This window comes from Osmerus mordax, chromosome 23 (assembly GCF_038355195.1).
Source record: "Osmerus mordax isolate fOsmMor3 chromosome 23, fOsmMor3.pri, whole genome shotgun sequence".
NCBI lineage: Eukaryota > Metazoa > Chordata > Actinopteri > Osmeriformes > Osmeridae > Osmerus > Osmerus mordax.
Genome location: NC_090072.1, coordinates 2,739,893 through 2,759,615, shown reverse-complemented (window position 1 = coordinate 2,759,615; position 19,723 = coordinate 2,739,893). Strand labels below are relative to the sequence as shown.

Here is a 19,723-nt window from a genome sequence, read left to right as displayed (position 1 = left end):
TAAAAGGAGAAGTGAGAGTAGTAGGATTATTCTCACTTTTGGCCCCTGACACAATTTGAGTGTCTCTTTCACACTGTGTCTCATTATATATTTATTTAATTTAGCTCTTTTACCAGAAGGTCTGGTTTTCACTTTCAACATACATTTTTCATTGTATTTCCACATTAATCTTAAAGGTGTTGACTTTTCCTGCACATGCAAGTGTGTGTGTGTGTGTGTGTGTAAGGACTTGATAAAAGGAACCCTTGAAGTTTGAAGAAGAATAAAAATGTAACTGAAAAAAAAGAAAACTGGGAGAATATTTTTGCATTATTAATTCATGGCAACAGCCTAACAGGCGCCTGCCACCCTCCCACACTGAAGCAAAGTTTTTAAGACTGCAGTTCCTCCAAACCGAACTGGCGCTGTAATTATAACTGAACACTGGAACCTTGAGACCGCGACTCTTCTGTTCTATGACGTTTCTCACCCGTCTGGAGGAAACGGTGGGAGGAACTTTGACCAATAGATAAATTATTTGTACTAAGCTACAGTCTTTTCTGTTGAAATTCGTATTTATTAGCGTCTTTTCATATGAATAGAGATGTGGTTTATTTATTTATTAAGTTGGCTGTCGTTGGTGATACAGATATCTTTCGTCACTCTAGCTATTGGTAAGTTTTTTTGTGCATGGGAAGTTCAGTGCTAGCTAGCTAGCTAGCTGGGCTAGCACCATCACTAGCATTCCCATATTCCACCCCGATTACAGTATTGATTTTATTTCGATTTCGATACTTATCAATCCAATTTACTGTTAATACACGTAACGTGTAGCAATGTCTAGCTTGCCAGATATTTGGTTGCTTGTTACTCCTTAGCTAAGGTATTAAGTTTGTGCTAGCTAGATAGGCTAGCTGTATCAGTGCAACTTGCTAGCTACGCTAGTTAGCTACTTACGTAGCTAGGGAGCTAGTCATACTGGTGCTGGCTTAATATTGCCCAAAGGAAACTGTTCTGCACATTGAACTAGCTAGAATGTACGTCTGATTTGGGGTTTGTGCATCCAACAGTTTACTAGTTATAGCATGTTTCAATAAACTGGTTCAGCACAATGCTTTTTGTTTCTAGTTTGGTTGCTAAATTAAGTGGTTGAGATTGACAGACAGCTCCTTTCCACGTTGGCACCTGACATCACCTGTTCAGGTTTAGCCCATAATCGCACTTATCACCAACGCTACACTAGGATTGGTGACGTTGGCAGTGAGCGTGTTCACTTGTTTATGCCACATGTTCTAGTACTACTGTGTGTACGTGTGTGTGTGTGTACGTGTATAGCCTACTGTAGGCTATATCATGCATACCTTAACGTTAACAATGTCACAAACACCAATATAAAATGCCTTTATAAAACGGCAGTATAACAGTAGCTTTGTATTCAAACGCCACCAAGTGGAAGACCTTATCTCAAACGTACTGCTACACTCACTTATGACCTTTTTGAAAGGCATCCATCTACACCAGAATAACCGAAATAACCTACTGTACAAACTTTTCAAGCTCAATTGGGTTTATACTATTTGACCTGTCTCGTTCAATCGAATATCCATAATTTAATAAATTATTGTTTATCACATTCCTGTAGAAATAATTGCACTAATTAGGCCCACTAATAATAACACAGTATATAGGTCAGTTAGTATTCCGTGTTAACTAGAATAACCTTAGACCGCCTTCTTGTCATAGCTCGTTATAAAGTCATCCAGCGGTGTAGCATACAGCAGCGGTATCTAGGGTTCAAAAGTGCAGCGCTCTCTGACTGCATTTCCCCCATGTTGTGTAAAGGGCGGACTGGGACTGCCTTGCGTGACGAGAGGCAGAGTCCTGCGCGCCCTGGCGCTGCAAGCTGTCACCTACCCCCTTGACGTAAATGTTTTGACTTGCTTTAGAGCCGTAGCCTGAAGTCGACGCAAAGCATGGAGAGAGAGCTAGCTAGTGGAATGGGGCTGCCGCACCATACTATATTGTATGTTCTAAGGGCATTAGTTTGCTCTTTTCGTTTCTGGGGCGAATGCTTTTCTGTCTTGGTTGTTGTCCCTCTTGACTTGTTTACTTATTCATCGACCTCATCATGTTGGATTTACACGGATACGATGAGAAAGCATTTAGTCGGTTGTTGTTTATGTATCAGTGTGCCTCTTCTCTCCTCAGCGGCGGGCCTGTACTATTTAGCAGAACTAATAGAAGAATACACCGTTGCGACTAGTAAAATAATAAAGTACATGATACTGGTGAGTGCTGATCTCATATATTATGTATTGAGAATCTTTGTGAACGTATGTAGTACCTTCTACTCTACTTATTCTGTGCATTCTTACAGAAGAACATTTTTCCTTTGTGTGTGTGTCTCTGTGTGTCTGTGGTGTCTTTGTGTGTGTCTCTCTGTGTGTATCTCTGTGTGTGTCTCTGTGTGTGTGTCTGTGGTGTCTTTGTGTGTGTCTCTCTGTGTGTCTCTCTGTGTGTGTCTCTGTGTGTGTGTCTGTGGTGTCTTTGTGTGTGTCTCTCTGTGTGTGTCTCTACGTGTGTGTCTGTGTGTGTCTTTGTGTCGTCAGTTCTCGACAGGTGTGCTGACAGGGTTGTACCTGTTTGAGGGTTTCCCAGTGCTGATGATGGGGACGGGTCTGTTCACCAACCTGGTGTACTTCGGCCTGCTGCAAACCTTCCCCTACATCCTCCTCAGCTCGCCCAACTTCATCCTCTCCTGTGGTACGTGTTGGCATATATATTTACCATATATACCATATATATTTACCATTTGTCTTTTAGTGGAAGAACATCTACATACACAGAAACTGCCAAGCTAGCATTCTTCTTAAAATCCCAAGTTAAAACGAACGATGCACATTTTAAGTAGACGTTATCTTCATTTTGCAGACGGTTTCCTTCGAAGCAGCATACACAATCATTTTTCATACATTAGAGTTGTATTATGCATATATATATATGTATATCTCTTCTTTTCCCTTTCCTTCTTATCTCTCTTGCCCTTTTCTCTCCCCATCTCTCCTTCGTTCTAGTGTTGGTGGTTCTGAATCACTACATGGCCTTCCAGCACTTTGCAGAGGAGTACTACCCCTTCTCGGAGGTGAGGCCACATCTCACCACGTACCCTTCAGTTCTCTGCCTTGTCAAATATAACTCATGTGCATCTTCTGTCGTAAGATTGAATCAAATCAACTACATTCTGTTCTCTGTCTCTCTCTCTCTCTGTGTCTGTGTCCTGTGTGTCTCTCTCTCTCTCCCCCCAGGTGCTAGCATACTTCACCATCTGCCTGTGGGTGATCCCCTTCTCTTTCTTTGTGTCTCTCTCTGCCGGGGAGAACGTGCTGCCCTCCACTATGCAGCAAGGAGGTAAGGCCTGGAGCCACGACCACTGCAGTAGCTCCTAGGATGCTTTGACACCTGAACAGTAAACAGTGTGCTGTAACATTACCATAGCGACCAGTTAGAAGAGCTGTCGTGGACATTACTGACACCCCCCCACCCCTCTCTCTGTCTTTTTTTTTTCTCTCCATCTTCTTGTGATCCACTTTTTTTCTCTCCAGACGACGTGGTGTCAAACTACTTCACCAAGGGCAAGAGAGGAAAGAGATCTGGCATCCTGCTTATCTTCTCCTTCCTCAAGGAGGCTGTGCTTTGTACTGAGGAGGACTTGGGGGGGGTCAGGGTGCGGGTCAAACTGTGCCAGGGTCTGCGGTGAATGCGTGGAGGTCTGGATTTCGGTACGGTACCAAGGTGGTGGACCAAGGGGGCCAGAGGGGTACATCTAGGGGCCAGACCCCTCCCTCCCCCGGGCTACGGAAGGACTAGCAGGGGTGGTGACACGTGTCTGGACTAGCTTTGTCTTAACTTTTCTGTCTGCATTCTGTCTACTACTGGAAGCCTGACAGCGACACAACAACCCGGAGCCTAACCACAACAACAGCAGCGACGACCGAGGCTTCATTATGTACATAGTGGCTCCTTCACGTTCTCTTTGAGGGGACTGCTGTTTTATAGGGTTTGTTATTGAAACTTGTTGGTTTGTTTTGCGAGACTGGAGGAGGGAGACTGGGGGAGGGAGACTGGGGGGAGGGAGACTGGGGGAGGGGAGACTGGGGGGAGGGAGACTGGGGGGAGGGAGACCTGGGGGGAGGGAGACTGGGGGGAGGGAGTCTGGGAGGAGGGAGTCTGGGGGGAGGGAGTCTGGGGGGAGGGAGACTGGGGGGAGGGGAGACTGGGGGGATTGAGTCTGGGGGGATTGAGTCTGGGGGGATTGAGTCTGGGGGGAGGGAGACTGGGGGGGGGGAGACTGGGGGAGGGAGACTGGGGGGGGGGAGACTGGGGGGAGGGAGTCTGGGGGGAGGGAGTCTGGGGGGATTGAGTCTGGGGGGATTGAGTCTGGGGGAGGGGAGACTGGGGGAGGGAGACTGGGGGGAGGGAGTCTGGGGGGAGGGAGTCTGGGGGGAGGGAGACTGGGGGGAGGGAGACTGGGGGAGAGTCAAAGGGTAAGGAAACAGGGTTGTTGTGAAGAGATTTACCTGTGATTTGTTTACGCGGGGTCGTTTTGTCTTCTCGATGACAGTAATCTACATACAAGGGTTTGTATGCAGCCACGTAGGAGTGAATGTTAGGTTTCGTGTCTGCGTCTAAGTAACTCCTCGTCAGTCACCTCCAACGCCATACTTCATAACCTGCGTAGTTCATAACCTGCGTAGTTTTCTAGGACTGTTTTTAAAAAATACACAAAAAAGCTTCAATAATAGTGATTTTTTTTTTGTATGTCAATTGATAGAAAAAAATAACAGCAGAGGTATCCATAAATACATACTGTGTCAATCTGTTTTAGAGATAACGTTTCTGTGCAATGATTTTTGTAAGTTTATGGGTGAATTGTATGGAGACTGTGGGACATGATGGCTCTGTTCTAAATCAAAACTTATGCTTTCCCCCTAGGCACTGGTTATAATTTGACTGGCCTACTGGCATCAAAGCACCCCTTATTGGATGATTCCAGTTGCCACTGCACCTCTGACCAATCACCAGTCCAGTCTACTCTCCCATACCTAGACTGCACAGGGGTGGATAGGCCATAGGGGGTGATTTGGGGCGGAGCCAGGAACTGCTGAAGAGAGAGAGAGAGTATGCTAATAAAGAGACGGTTGCTACGAGTGTGAGATCTAATCACTGATTGTCTGAATGTCAGCAGGGTAATCAAACCCACTTTTCACCTCTAACCTCTGGCCATGAATAGTGAGTCTCAGTAACCCTTCTGTCAAGTCCGTATTGCGTTCTCAGGCATCTTCCTAGCCCCTCCTACCTAAATGCTTCGAAGGGAAAGGGGTCTCCTTCGACCTTGAGGTGTGCAGTCAGGTATGGACGTTTTGAGGTTCATCCATAACGTCCCCTGCCCTCAGTAATGTTCTTCACGCGACCCCCCCCACCCCCCCTGGGTGCTGCCTGTGCTCTGCAGTGTTGTGCTCTCATCGTAGGATGACCTCGGGGGGGTGGGGGGCACTTTTCTTAAAGCGGTGTCACAGGAGAGGGTGTGAAAGGTCGGCCAGAGGTCAAAACATCCCTCTACAGAAGTGTGAAGTGTTTTTGAAGGGAGGGGAAGAGAGGAATGAAACCACACGCACACACACACACACACTTCAAACCTCCTCCCTCACACACACTTTCAACCTCACCCACACGTACGCATATTGGCCGTGTTCAGTTGACACGCCGTCACCTGGGGGACTTCCTCGGACCCTGAGGGAGTTGACAGATGGAGTAGGGTCACCTGTCTGTCCAGCCACCCTGGCATCGTGCGGTCTCCTCACCTCCCTGTCACCCTGGCATCGTGCGGTCTCCTCACCTCCCTGTCACCCTGGCATCGTGCGGTCTCCTCACCTCCCTGTCACCCTGGCATCGTGCGGTCTCCTCACCTCCCTGTCACCCTGGCATCGTGCGGTCTCCTCACCTCCCTGTCACCCTGGCATCGTGCGGTCTCCTCACCTCCCTGTCACCCTGGCATCGTGCGGTCTCCTCACCTCCCTGTCACCCTGGCATCGTGCGGTCTCCTCACCTCCCTGTCACCCTGGCCCAAACCTCTCCTCACCTCTCTGCCACCCTGGCCCACACCTCTCACCTCCCTGCCACCCTGGCCCACACCTCTCCTCACCTCCCTGTCACCCTGGCCCACACCTCTCCTCACCTCCCTGCCACCCTGGCCCACACCTCTCCTCACCTCCCTGCCACCCTGGCCCAAACCTCTCCTCACAGCAGAGACAAACCACAAGAGCAGACTGTCTCTGGAATCCTTCAGTGGGTCACTCTAACCTGTCGTTGCAGGAGTTGCGGTCATGCATCGTACAACAGGACAGAAACTCAGTGAGTCCCAGGGACGCAACTTATTTTGAACGACCCCGCAGGGTCGCTGTGTCAACACGGTGTCTGTCTTCAGAGTTCAGTGAGAGAGCTCAGACAGCCCTTTCCTGCGACGGATAAGCATACTGCATATGAATTTACTTCAGCTGTCGTCATTGTAATCGCTGTCTTTGAAGGAAATACCGTAGTGTTTGCAATACTGTAGCTTTTTAATAAAAAGAAATAATTTCTCTGATATTTGTTAATGGTTAATTAAGGAATCTGGTGATGAGCGTTCTTCAGTGATACATTGAAGTATAAAAACTAAACTTTGGGATGTAGGGAGTATAACTCCCTACCATGTTGTTTTCACCATTCAAATAGATTAGAAGTAAGGGCTTGATCCAAGAATAAAGGGATTTTGTCTTAGTAGTGTCCAGGCTCCAGTTCCTCCACCAGGTGCATTGCCACCTCCGTCCAGGGGGTGGCGCTGTGACCAGGGGTGCAGCCCCGTCTAGGCAGGTCCAGGACGTGCTGAGGGTGGAAGTGGCAGGCCGAGGCGATCCTGGCGGGGTAAACGTTGGGGAACAGCCCCCTGCGAAGGACGTCCATGGGCAGGGAGGGGGCCAGCTGGGGCGACCCGTCCCACGTAGTCACGTACTGGGGTTGTCCGTCTCTGGTCGTCCCCAGTATCACACTCTTCTGGAGGTCCGGCTCTGGAGGGGTCTTCTCAGGCTGGCTGCTCATACGCACCCCCTGGGGTCTGCTCACGGAAGCCGTCGGGGGCATGGAAGGGTTGGGGGAGATGTTCCAGGCCTCCTGTGGTGAAAGGGCTCCAGGCGAGGCCTTGCGGACCCTGCCCTTGCCCAGAGTCGGCCCCCCCTGGTCAGGGGAGAGGCACCGGGTGTGTGCCTGGTACCACATGCCCATGGGGGGCGTCCTGAGGCGTGGTAAGCCCTTCCCATCAGCCCACTTGGTGACGTTCTCCTCAACGATATCCTGACTGATCACCTAAGGTCAGCATGCGGGACAGTTAGGACAACAACCCCTCAGCAAATAACCCTGTGGTATGGCAAGAACTGATCAACAATAACAACAAGCTACTGTACATGCTCCTAGTATGTAAGTACTTTGTTTTCCTTTAACATTCGAAATGAACAGGGCATTTTGTCTCGTCATCAAGGGAGACGTGATCTTAACTGACCGTGAACTGTATTGTTTGTTTTTAGTCATCCTGTGTAGATTATAGAGACGTCCTGAACTGAAATAGTGATTGATCTATATTAAATCAGAGTTGGATGATGTGGTGTGGTTGTGTGGCCTGCAGCTGACCTTCTCTCTGGCTGTGGTTATGTGGTGCATGTCCACCAGGTCCTGGTGCAGAGTCTCCAAGGCCTTCCTTCTCACTGTCTCTGTCTTCTTGTCTTCCTGCCACATGAAGTACTTCAGGTACCTGCTCTCTCACACACACACACACACACACACACACACACACACACACACACACACACACACACACACACACACACACACACACACAAGGGAAACTGAAAATCTTAGGCTGTCACACTCAATCACTCATTCACTCACATTCATTCACTCACTCACTTACTCTGTTTATCTCCCTCCCCTGCTCTCCCACTACCTCAACATCTCTCTCCCTCACTGTCTACTCTGTCTCCCCCTATTTCCTTCCCACACGCTCTCTCTCCGTCTCCCCCCCGTCCCCCTCTCTCTCCCTCACCTGGCGACCCTGCGGTGGCACCAGACTCGTGCCAGGTCCAGAGGTGTGTGCCCCCTGCTGTCTTGTGCCCGGGTGTCGGCGCCAGCGTTGAGCAGGACCTGCATGCACTCCAACAGGCCCTCGGTGGCCGCCACGTGCAGGGGCGTCAACCCCGTGTTTGTGGCACTGCAGAGGAACCCATACGTGAGTGGTCACAGTCATCGTTATCTAATCGGTGCCGGTGTTCGTATCCAAGGAAACAACACTGTTATCAGAACACGATCGCCGTTATCATTCGTGACTTTGGCTTCAATGTCGTTTTTTTTCCCCATCAGGTTGTTGCAAAAGCAGCGTTTTTCACCTCACGTCAATGAGATGTGCGTTCTAGTCAACAGATGGCCTCGTTTGCACTTTTGTTTACATTCGATGATACAATCACAACTCACAGTAACAAAACACTGAATTACAAAATGCCCCCTGTCTGGAGAGTGGAGGACCGCGGGTGGGCACCTACATGTTGGGCAGGGCCCCGTGCTCCAGGAGGAGGGTGAGACAGGTGTGGGAGTGAGGTCTGCTCCGGGCGGTCAGCACCATGTGGATTGGTTTGCGGCCCCGAGGGCAGCTGGTGTTCACGGCCACCACCTGGGTCTCCAGAAGAAGTTTCATGCAGGCCAGCTGGCCGTAGAGGCACGCCACGTGGAGGACAGTTAGACCCTGTGGTAAACACACACACACAGTAGTAGAAGAACACACACACATAGGTACACACAGACACACACAGGTAGGAGAGAGCGCACACATTCGCGCATGAGTGAACTAGTGCCTCTCACAGACTACGTCAGTTGGAGAATCTTACATTTCTGTGTGAAATGAACCAGAGGGACCCCATACGTGTTTAGGTCCTCCTCACCTGCTTGTCCACGGGCTTTGGCGTAGGCGCACTCTTCAGACTCAGCCGAAGCCACTCTGGATCACCCGAAGCGGCTGCTTGGAACAAGTCATTGTCCGGAGGGAGTGGGTGAGTTTTGGATTGTTTTGACACCCTCCGGACCCCCACAACTCTAGCACTGGCTCCAGGTTTGCTAAAGAGGTTCAAAAGTGATTCACAAAATATCCAGCTTTTCACATCATTTATGGCATCGAAACAAGCAGCGAAACTTGCGGCGCGCTCTAACTTTATAAACAGCATTGATTACCGATGACCACTATAATAGATGCAATACAAATATTATTTTAACGTCTTAAATAAACATATAGCCTATTTTGTAGCCTATTTAACTTTACCGAATAGTCGCCATCTCTCTAGCTCGGAATATGCCACAATGCTGGTTGTTGGTGCTGTTGTTCCATGGTTGCTATGGAAATTCACTCATTCTTTTGACGTAACTTTACGCGCAACTCCCAGAGCGCAATAAAAGTAGTTATTGAAAAAACCTTGAAAATGACACCTCTTTAAATGCAAGCTACGGTATTTCATATGTGTACTTACTTGTATGCGAAAGGTCTTCTTGTTGAAAAGTTGACAGTTCTGTATAAAATTGCAGTTTCGCCCACCACGTTAATCTTCCTTCCAAGATTGGAGGAGGGATCTTATTAGTGATTGTTTTGGCTCGGTGGTCTAAGAAATGTTCATTTTTCTGCGGTTGAGGCAAATACAACCAGCGCAAGGCGTGGTTAAAGCAGTCCTTCTGGCCATACATTGAGCCCAGCCAATTCACATCGCCTATGATATATTATAAAAGCTGCGAGGGTCCCGTCTTTTCTCTCCATTAATTTTAATGAATAGCAGAGAAAGAATATGCAACGTTTTAACGTGGCATGATGTGGAAATGTCATGTCAAAACAGTCGAAGTTTATTTCTTACAAAACAGCCAGTTTAACATTTTTTTTTTCATTCGGTTTCTCATTCTTTAGTGTGAAAGTGTACATTGACGTTATTCGCCTTCTCTAGCCTGTCATAACACAGTTGCTTCAGTGATTATGTCTAGGTCAAGCTCTTTTGACAGTTGAAAGCGTTGCTCTTATTGGCAACAGGATACGGATACTTCAACAGTCAATGGATGACAACAGCCAGCCCCCAGGGCGGCAACATCGACAGTGCATTAACACAAGGCGTTCACCCAGAGTTAGTGTAACGAAGGTGGTCGAATCCGGTATAGAGGTTTGCTGGAGCGCGGACCTGCTGCTCGGAACGTGACCCGGTCCAGAACCGATGCGGGCCGGCTCGTGTCGACCCATTACGATGTTCTCTATGTCTCTGCGGGTCCATAGAATCAATAGCCTCATCAGCGGGGCGGCCTCTGATCAAAGGAATTGATCGTTTGAACTGTGTCTGACCCGGATGAGATGGACCGTGGTTAAATGGAAAAACAATGTGTGGTCTTACGGTAATATAGTGTAACTGATGTAGACCGTATGAAGAAGAAAGCGTTCTCCTACGTCTCTTCACTGACTCAGTTGAGTTGAGGCTGTTATCAGTCTGCAGATGGGGTAAGAAGAACTATAACCCCAACATTAAATGAAAACACAGCACAGGCTGTGTCTCTATCAAAGATTGGATTGCTTCATATAAAACGATTACATTTGATATTTTCAGGATGTTTTCCCATTGGGCGTCAGCTGTGGTCTTTCTAAATGAAGGCACTCGTCTTTTAGGGTTAGCTGAAAAGCACCACGCTGTCTATGACCTCGACGTTTTCCAGAAGCAAGGCCAGCGGTGGGAAGGGCGTGCAGTAGTAGGTTCATGGTCAGGTTATGAAGCCTGTGGATCAGTGGCCCTGTGCTCCCACTCAACCCCTAGCCTCAGAGACATCCCCTGCCTGCCTGCCTTGCCTTGCCTTGCCTTGCCCTGCCTGCCTCGCCCAGCCTGCCTCGCCCTGCCTGCCTGCCTCGCCCTGCCCTTGGCCTTACAGTGATGTATGAGGCCCAAGAGGACTATGTCCTCGTGTTCATCTTCTCTGCCTGGCTAAAAGTGCAAGAGTGCACGTGTAAGCACGTGTGTGTGACTTTGAGCTTTTAAACTTCAGCACACGTGTGTGCCCAGGTGTGTGTGTGTGACTCGTGCCCAGGTGTGTGTGTGACTCCTGAGAGTCCTCTCTGTGCAGCATTAAGGAGCAGTCGCAACATCACAGAGGTTTTAAACAGGCTGATCCGAACAGCTCAACGCTGGAGTGGGAATGAGCTCATGTCCCGGAATATTCAAAGGCAAAGGCACTGACAAACCATGCTGCGCTCCCATTGGCTGGCACTTCGTAACCAATCATCGTGTCTTTTCGGTTGTGGCTTTGGTGGAACATGGGGCTTACAGGGGATGAGTCCCGGGCTGAGTGAATCACTGAATTCACATGAACACACACACACACACACACAATCTATGCGCCCCTAAGTGCTCACAGAGCTATCTGATGAATGCAAAGTCAGTGTTGAGAAATCACTGTGGTGAAGGAACATCCTATCATAGCAGCCTGCATGCTACAGAATGAAAGCTGTGGCCTGAGGACGTTGTCGCTCTCATACCTGGAGTTAAGAGAGGGAGAGAGAGGGAGGGATAGAGAGAGAGAGGGAGGGATAGAGAGAGAGAGAGGGAAAGAGAGGGAGGGAGAGGAAGAGAGAGGGAGAGAGACTGCTTTGTGCTCGACGCGCCATCCCTCTCCGCAGAACTCGGAGATGGAGAGAATATTTGAGAGCGAGGGAGGAGACGAGAGACAAACGAGAACGGAAGGAAGGAGAAAGACGGAGCGTTGAGGGGAGAGGGAGACGGAAAGCGAGTGAAAGAGAAAGAAACGAGAAAGAAGGAAACAGAGAGGGAAAGAGAAAGAAACGAGACAGACAGAGGGAGAGAGAAAGAGAAAGAGAGAGATGATGAGAGGCCAAAAGAGCCTCTTCATTCATATTTGATGAGCCACCCCGTGAGGACCCCGTGCCCCGAGGGGCTCAGAGCTATGTTAGTGTAAGTGCGCTGATGCCCTCACTCACTCCCTCCCTCCCACCTTCCCTTTCTCCCTTCCACCCGCCCTCTCTCTCTCTCTCTCTCTCTCTCTCTTTCTCTCTCTGTAGTTCTTTCCCTCACCCCCATTCCTTTCTTTTCTCTTTTGGTCTTCTCCGTTCTCCCTCTCCCTCTCCCTCTCCCTTTCCCTTTCCCTTTCCCTTTCCCTTTCCCTTTCCCTCTCCCTCTCCCTCTCCCTCTCCCTCTCCCTCTCCCTCTCCCTCTCCCTCTCCCTCTCCCTCCCTCCATCATGCTCAGCCAGGCGGCAGAGCGTTAATGCATCCTGGCACATTGTGCAGCTCGGAGTCACAATGCGACGAGGCTCTGCGCAGTGACCGCACATCGACCTCCCTCAGCCTCCCCGCACGCACTGCCTTGCAACCGGGGCGGGGACGGAGAGGCGGGCGGGCGGGGTCATATCGGAAGAGGAAGATTTGGAGGGGAGGGGGGTTGCTTGGGATGGAAGGATGAGGGGAGGGCGGGGGTGACAGTCAGGGAGGGGTAGTTTCGGGGGGGGGTTCACTATGTCCGACAGGTACTCTTTAGCTCTGTCAGTGAGACAAATGATGGGCGGGGGGAGAGAGAGAGAGAGTAGATGGAGAGAATAGGGGAGCGATGGAGAGCCGGGAAAGAAGAGAAGAGACATGGTGGATTCTGGATTTGTGGTTATGGTGCTGTTATGGCCGGTCGGAACACTGTCGTGTAACGTCCGTTTCATGTGCGTTGCATATTTCATAAGGTTGTCATGTTTTACACACATAAGGAGCACCATTCCTTGTTTCTTACAACAAAAATATATTCTTTTTTATTTCATCTTCACACCCTTATTATCTCTATGCCGCTGCATATGTGCGTGTGTTCTGTATATGTATGTGTGTGCTCCTACTTTGCCCCTTCAAGATACATCTTTGATAAGGCTCTTCCAAGCAGGACAAACATCCCATCTGTTTGGCCTGGGTCCCTCATCCATGAGGTCCCCACGGGCATCCTGCCAGCACGCTCTCCTCCACTCTCTTCCTCTCTTTTGCACTCTCCTCTCTCATGTTCCACTTCCCTCCCTTCGCCCTCCAATCAGCTCCTACCGGCTCCACACTGGGAAAGACTGGAGAGAGAGAGGGAGAGAGAGGGAGAGAGGGAGAGAGGGAGAGAGGGAGAGAGGGAGAGAGGGAGAGAGAGAGAGAGGGAGAGAGAGAGAGAGAGAGAGAGAGAGAGAGAGAGAGAGAGAGAGAGAGGGAGAGAGGGGGAGAGGGGGAGAGAGAGAGAGGTAAAGGAATGAGGGAGGTTGAGGGAAAAGAAGTAATAGAGGGATGCGTGAGAGACGAGATTGTGAATCATGGATAAATGAGAGAGCGAAAGAAGGGATGAATGAGATAACAACTGAGGAGAACCAGATTTAATGAGCATCCCAAAACAGACCTGAGGGCTGATGGAGGAGTAACACAGAGTAAATGGACAATGCAATCATATAAATGACCGGCTGTGTGTGTGTGTGTGCTTGCTTGGATGAGAGAGGACCAAGTTGAGCGTGTGAGGGAGTGAGGGAGTGTGAAAGCAGGGAAGGCCAAAACATCCAAGCTTAACCCTTGTGTTATCTTCGGGTCATTCTGACCCATCAGTCATTGTGACTCACCGTTGTAATGCGACAACTTTACCACATACAAAAACAAAGTGAAGCATTTTCTTTTAACCGTTGGGCTGTCTCAGACCCCTCACATTGCAAAGGTTAAAAGAAAATTATTTGTATATGTTTTTGTATTGGGAAAAATTGGGTAAACACAACAATGGTTCGTTATGAACCTTTGGGTCATGTGACCCGAAGGCAGCACAAGGGTTAAAGGGTTGACAGGCACTGAAGTATGGTTAGAGATTGAGATATAGATAGAGAGAGAGAGAAAAAGAGAGAGAAAGAGAGACAGAGACAGACAGACAGACAGACAGACAGAGACAGAGACAGACAGAGAGACAGAGAGAAAAACTGACAGACAGACAGACAGACAGACAGACAGACAGAGAGAAAGACAGACATAGACATAGACATAGAGAGAGAGAGAGAGGGAGAGAGGGAGAGAGGGAGAGACGGAGAGAGACGGAGAGAGAGAGAGAGAGAGAGAGAGAGAGAGAGAGAGAGAGAGAGAGAGAGAGAGAGAGAGAGGCAAAGGGGATGACAGGTGCCCACGGTGTGTCGTGTGACATGTTGGTCCCTTAGCCCCAGGTGAGTGGCGTGTTGGATGAAGGACTCAGTGATTCATCCTTCCGGCGTTACACACAGGTCGATAACCAGCCTGAAGGAGAGAGAGAAGGTGAGGTGGGGGTGAGGGAGTGAGGGATGATGAAGGAGACAGAGACAGAGGTAGAGTGAAGAGGCATATAGAACTGGGACTGAATCTTGTTGAACCAAATATGTCTCTGTTTTGGTTGGAGGGACAAACACACACACACACACACATAGAGGTTCTGGTTAAACGACATGTCCCGTTTGATCACTGCTTTTTGTGCGCACTGTATAAACTCACAACTCTGTCTCTAGGCTGATTCTCATTTTGTGATATGAGTGTAGGACTGTACCGACAGGCAAGCTCTCACTAGCTCATGGCTGAACTGTCTCCTGTTGTTTTTCAAAGCTGTCGCTGTGTTGGAGCAGGAAGTGAAGGTTCCTGTCCTTGCTCTCTATCTCTTTCTCTCTCCTCCTCTCATGCTGTATTGTGATTGGTTGTCCGGTCTGATAAGCGTGAAGGCTGTTCTGTAAATCTGCTGAATGTCGACCCCCCAAAGAATGCTGCCGTAGGCCGTAACCACGGTAATTGCAAGTTTACATTGATTGGTCCACTGGAAGAATTCAGAGTTATTTGACACCCCTTTGACCAAGGCCAAGCCAAGACTGTGTGTACTGTACCTGTGAATCAACAGAGTTGATCAAATGCACCCTAACACCAGATGTCTGTGTGTGTGTGTGTGTGTGTGTGTACTGCTCACCAGAAGTTCACTAGAAGGGCATCATCACAGTCAAACAACCCACTGGGTTCATACACTGGGTTTTCATAATCTGCTAGCTGTGGCTCAGACAAGGAGACATGCCCTGCTGACGTAATAGGAGTTTACAGTGACATATTCTTTTATCCAAAGCGACATGTAAATAGTGCATCGAAAGTACAACAGAAGATTAAGGATCAGAAGTGCTTAGTTTTAACTGCAGTTTTAGCAGTTCGGCCCGAACTGCAGAAGAATGACAATCATCAAGGATGAACAATTGAGCTCAACTTCTTAGCCAATCAGACTGACAGGTACTGTGTTAGAAAAGAAGTGATTTCATAACCAGGAAGGGGATTTGGTTGTGAGGGTAACGGTGTTGCCTGTTCTCCTCCTCCACTCTGACTCAATTCAAAGAACGAACAGTTTCTGTTACTGTATGTCCCTGTCTAAAATGCTAAAACTCGCACACGCACGCACACACACACTCTTAAGTCTTCTGGGATTGAATATTGTTCCTGGGGACTAGAAACGTAGCCAACACCAACTGTGTGTCCGAGCCCAGCTGCCCTGCCAGACCAGACAAGGATCCACCCCCACCCCCCTCGCCCAACAGGAGGGTTAAAGATCTCGACCCTAAAAGGGTTTTGGTTTCTGACAGCTCTGGGTCTCTTGAGCACTCTCTACCTCCATCACCTAATTAGCCCTTTAATTATTCATCGGTTCATCTCTCATCTTGTCTCTCTCTTCCCCAGCGCATGGAAAAGCAGTCCGAACAGCAAAGGTACATCACAAAATCATTCATTTTCGATGAAGAATTTTGACACATTCAGGACATCGCCATTGACTGCCACTTAAAAACCTGTCTACTGACTGGATTGAACTTCCAACCATCCTTGATGTTAACCGTTCTACTGTCAGTCATCCCAGGTCAGTTTGGGAACCACCACAGGGACACTGGCACTGTACTGTGGTTTGTTGCTGAGGTCAAACGTACACCCTGCGAAAGGTCAACGCCGATCAGGAAGTCGCGGAAAGGGCAGAGTCGGTATGACGTCATATGACGAGCAATGATCTAGCCACTTGACGTTTACGGTGAAGGCGTGTTCTGCCTGACTCATTCTCCAGGGCACCTCGCCCCTCAAACCACCCTCCCTCTCTGCCTCCGACCCTTACCCTCGATTCTTGCCCCCATCCCCTGTGGCATGTGACTGCCAGAGAGATCCATCCCCTCGACCCTTACACCCCCTCCCCCTTCAACCCCTAACCCCTCCCCCAAGCCATGGCCCCATTCATCACCCATCCTTATAGGTTACTGGCAAGAAGCTCTCTGATTGGTGGAGGATCGTAAAGGGGTAGAGGGCCATCTCAAGGAGACGGGAGATTGTGATTGGACGTGGCATGCCTGAAGCCCATTTGGAATTCAGTTTTACTGTACCGTACAGTGTGTTACATAAACACATGCACGTGTTCGCCAAGCATGTGCCCGGGCCAACAAGCTTTCTAGAACATGGTTATGGATACTATAGGCTCCCGCAAACTTCCTCTGTGTTACTCTTTTAATCACATTTCCACACACACTGCGCAGTGGTGTGTGAGAGAAACACAGTGCACAGAAGCTCACACCATATGCTGTGTGTCTGTGTCTGTATCTGTGTCTGAGTGTGTGTGTGTCTGTGTGTCTGTGTGAGAATGTGTGTGTGTGTGTCAACGTATGGCTCCTCAGCCTGCTGGGAGAACATAGTCTAACAAACACGTCCAAGGTGTGATAAACCTCCGGAGACCTTTAAAAGGCTGCCTCATTAAAAGACAGAGCTGTCGTTTTTAATCCCCCCCACCCCCCCCCCCGACCCCCTTCACTCTCCCCCAGCTACTGTGACCTTCACTTGGGTATCCTGGTTGCCAAAGTGGCTCTGAGTGGTTCCTTTGGAAGGAGAGAGATGGAGCACAAAGTCACGACAACATCTCATCTTCTCCCGGAGGAGGCCAGTTAGCTGGCTATCTGGACTCTCTCCAGATCTGCCACAGTAGATAATTAGCCGCGCTGGCACGGGAAATGGGACGTCCTGGCGCCAAGCAGGCTTTTGAGAGGAGTTGAAGAGTCCAGTATAAAACAACAGGCAAGAACCTCAACTAACATTACAGGCTACCTCCTACAATTGCAGGCCTTTAGGTCGGTGTGTGTTTTGATCTGTTGGCAGTTCATGGTGGCACCGGTGTGTGTGTGTCCACCATTAATTCATTCAATCACAACATCGGGGGCTTTCATTACGCTCATGTGACTGGGTTTTAATCCATCAGCCTGGAAATATCATTATGGGTCAATAATGTCAGTAGGGGCCTGTGGATGGAGAAGGCCTTGTACTGTAACCACTCACGTCCAGTCCCTTGTGTGTGTGTGTGTGCTTTCATACCATGTCTGAGTTTTTAACGGCCAGCGCTTCTACTTTTTATGAAGTGACGGCTAGTACAAAAACACATACACGCACGCACGCAGCTCTGGTAGCAGAGTCCTGCATTAGGACCTGACATCTCTCCCTCCTCATCAGACAGGACAGGCTTTTAATGCTCCTCAAGCTGCTCCTCCACCTGCTTGTCTTCTGCTGTGTTTGCAGACTGAGAGAACGCGCTCCTGCTCGACTTCCACTTAATGGAGTGTTGGTTTTAAAAACGACAGCCAAGACGTCACTCTCTCTCACTCTCTCTCTCTCCCCGTCTCCTTATTATATTTGATAAAGTTTAAGTATTCCTGAAACTTACATTTATCTCGTTGTCCTTTGTGAGTTAGTATGTAAAATATAGTTTGGAATGGAGGACAACGTTGAAACGCAAGAATCAAAAACACCCGTGGACAAGTTTCATGAGTCACTGTTGCAGCGACGGGAGCAGACTCATCGTGAGTTTGTCTGCTGAACTGAAGCCAGATGTTTGTGTGTACACATCCATCCTGCAATGGGCAAACTTAAGGGGTCTGGGTGGGGCTTGTGGAGGGGGGTTATAGCGTAGCCCACACATGCCTTTGAGGGTATAAGGCGCAGGGAAGCCGATGCAGAGAGGAGCGGGAGCAGAATTCACTAACGCTCAAATTCAATCAGATCAGACGCCGATGCTCTTCCCTGAATCGGTATTGCCCCGAGCAGAACCGATGGTTTAATTAGATGATGGAATAGCTAAGTTTAAAAGCTATTCCAGTCATACGTTCTTTCTTTCACTCTCTCTTTCTCTGTGAAAGAGACACACTGTGTGTGTGTGCGTAAGGGGAAAAGGTTGACTTTGTTCGCCGAGAATATGTTTGCGTGTTCAGAGCAAGAAGGTTGTAATAGAATGATGGATATACTTGGTGACGACCCGTCAGTGCAGTCAGAGAAGCTGAACATCAAGATTTAGTCAAGAAACTGGTCCTCCGTTCATAATCTCTACGAGGCTTCGACTGCCGTCATTGGACACATCATCATAAGCTTTGCTATAGGCCGGTTTCGAGTTGCATCCTACATCGTCATCGCATATAGTCTAGTTTCTCTGCGGCAGGAGCATTATTGTGATGGCAGGCTCCAGTCTACGGAGAGAGAAACACTGAGAGTCAGAGCATCATTTAGGCTACTAATTCCGTATATGCCACAATGAAGGGGTATCGCTATCATGTCAGTGTATTACTGCGATGCGTCTTGCCAAGGGCTCGCACTCGCAGAGCAGTGTTCTCGAACTCTTCCATCTAGGTGTCAAGGGTTCGAAGACCCCGGCCAGGGGTCGGTGGAGAAGCCCGACCGGTTAACGGCGCTATTTAGATATGCATCTTCGCGTTAAAGGGACCTGACACCGCTAGCCAAAATGCTGTCTTGCACATAAGCGATCTGAAAACGCAGTGCTATTTTCGTTGATGTTAATTTGCTCCGTGTTAAGGCCCCAGTTCACAGCTCGGTCAGCCTTCCCTGATACTATATTCCCGTTTGTTTCGGTAAAGGTTCTCCCGTCACATCGCATTTAGGTCGAGGAGCCCGTGAACTGTGAATGCACCGAGCGCTGGGACTGTGAAGCTCAGAGGTGTCCTACCACGCCGGGTCCTCCATTCCGTCGTGTTTGAGTCCGTTGAAATTCTATTTTATGCTTTAAGTTTTTCTTTCTCGTGTTGAATCTTAAAAGTAAATGGGATGAATGTAAAAACAAATTTTTTAAGAATTAATTATAGCCAATGCAATTAATATAAAACGGAATGATCCGAATCAGGATATTTGTTGTTGTTTGGGTCATACAGTTGAAACAGTTAAGAAGACTCAATTAAATCGTGTTCATTAATTCAAATGACTAGGGTTAGCTGATAATTTAATAACAATTAGTTATGAATATATGGTAAAAAATTAAACGGGAATACTACAATATTCAAACAGTAAAGACAATGATGTAGAAGATCACACACTCACCCTATAATTGAGACTTTCTTAAAAAAAAAAAAAATAGGTCTATAAAAAAAAAATCAGATGTACTAAAATATAAGGGAAATACCTGTATTTTGTTGGAAGGGCCCAATTAGAATGGTCAGCTCCCGTGCGCCATGGTCCGAGTTCTAAGGACTTAGTGACTCTCGCTATTCCCTCTAGCGCGGCGTTCTATTGTGAACTTCATTCTCTATCTATTTACCAAGTTCTCATGAATTATTAATTCTCTGTCCTCAAATGAGTAAATTA

At 48.6% G+C, this 19,723-nt stretch overlaps 2 protein-coding genes across 2 annotated transcripts in view; one reads left to right on the top strand and one right to left on the bottom strand.

The window, feature by feature from the left end:
• Positions 1 to 493: 493 nt before the first annotated feature.
• On the top strand, positions 494 to 4,079 carry tex261 (testis expressed 261). Its single transcript, XM_067261710.1, has 6 exons — positions 494 to 653; positions 2,188 to 2,267; positions 2,589 to 2,742; positions 3,054 to 3,121; positions 3,285 to 3,387; positions 3,582 to 4,079. Exons 1-6 carry the CDS (start codon positions 584 to 586, stop codon positions 3,734 to 3,736), a joined length of 630 nt encoding a protein of 209 aa, XP_067117811.1. The 5' UTR covers positions 494 to 583; the 3' UTR covers positions 3,737 to 4,079.
• A 2,713-nt stretch (positions 4,080 to 6,792) lies between these two features.
• The window catches only part of ankrd53 (ankyrin repeat domain 53), a 16,875-nt gene continuing 3,944 nt past the window's right edge, over positions 6,793 to 19,723 (bottom strand). Inside the window, exons 2-5 of the mRNA XM_067261118.1 lie at positions 8,604 to 8,803; positions 8,111 to 8,275; positions 7,699 to 7,819; positions 6,793 to 7,377 (exon numbers count right to left, since the gene is read on the bottom strand). Of these exons, the coding sequence (XP_067117219.1) occupies positions 6,793 to 7,377; positions 7,699 to 7,819; positions 8,111 to 8,275; positions 8,604 to 8,803 (1,071 nt within the window). The remainder of the gene's footprint in view (positions 7,378 to 7,698; positions 7,820 to 8,110; positions 8,276 to 8,603; positions 8,804 to 19,723) is intronic.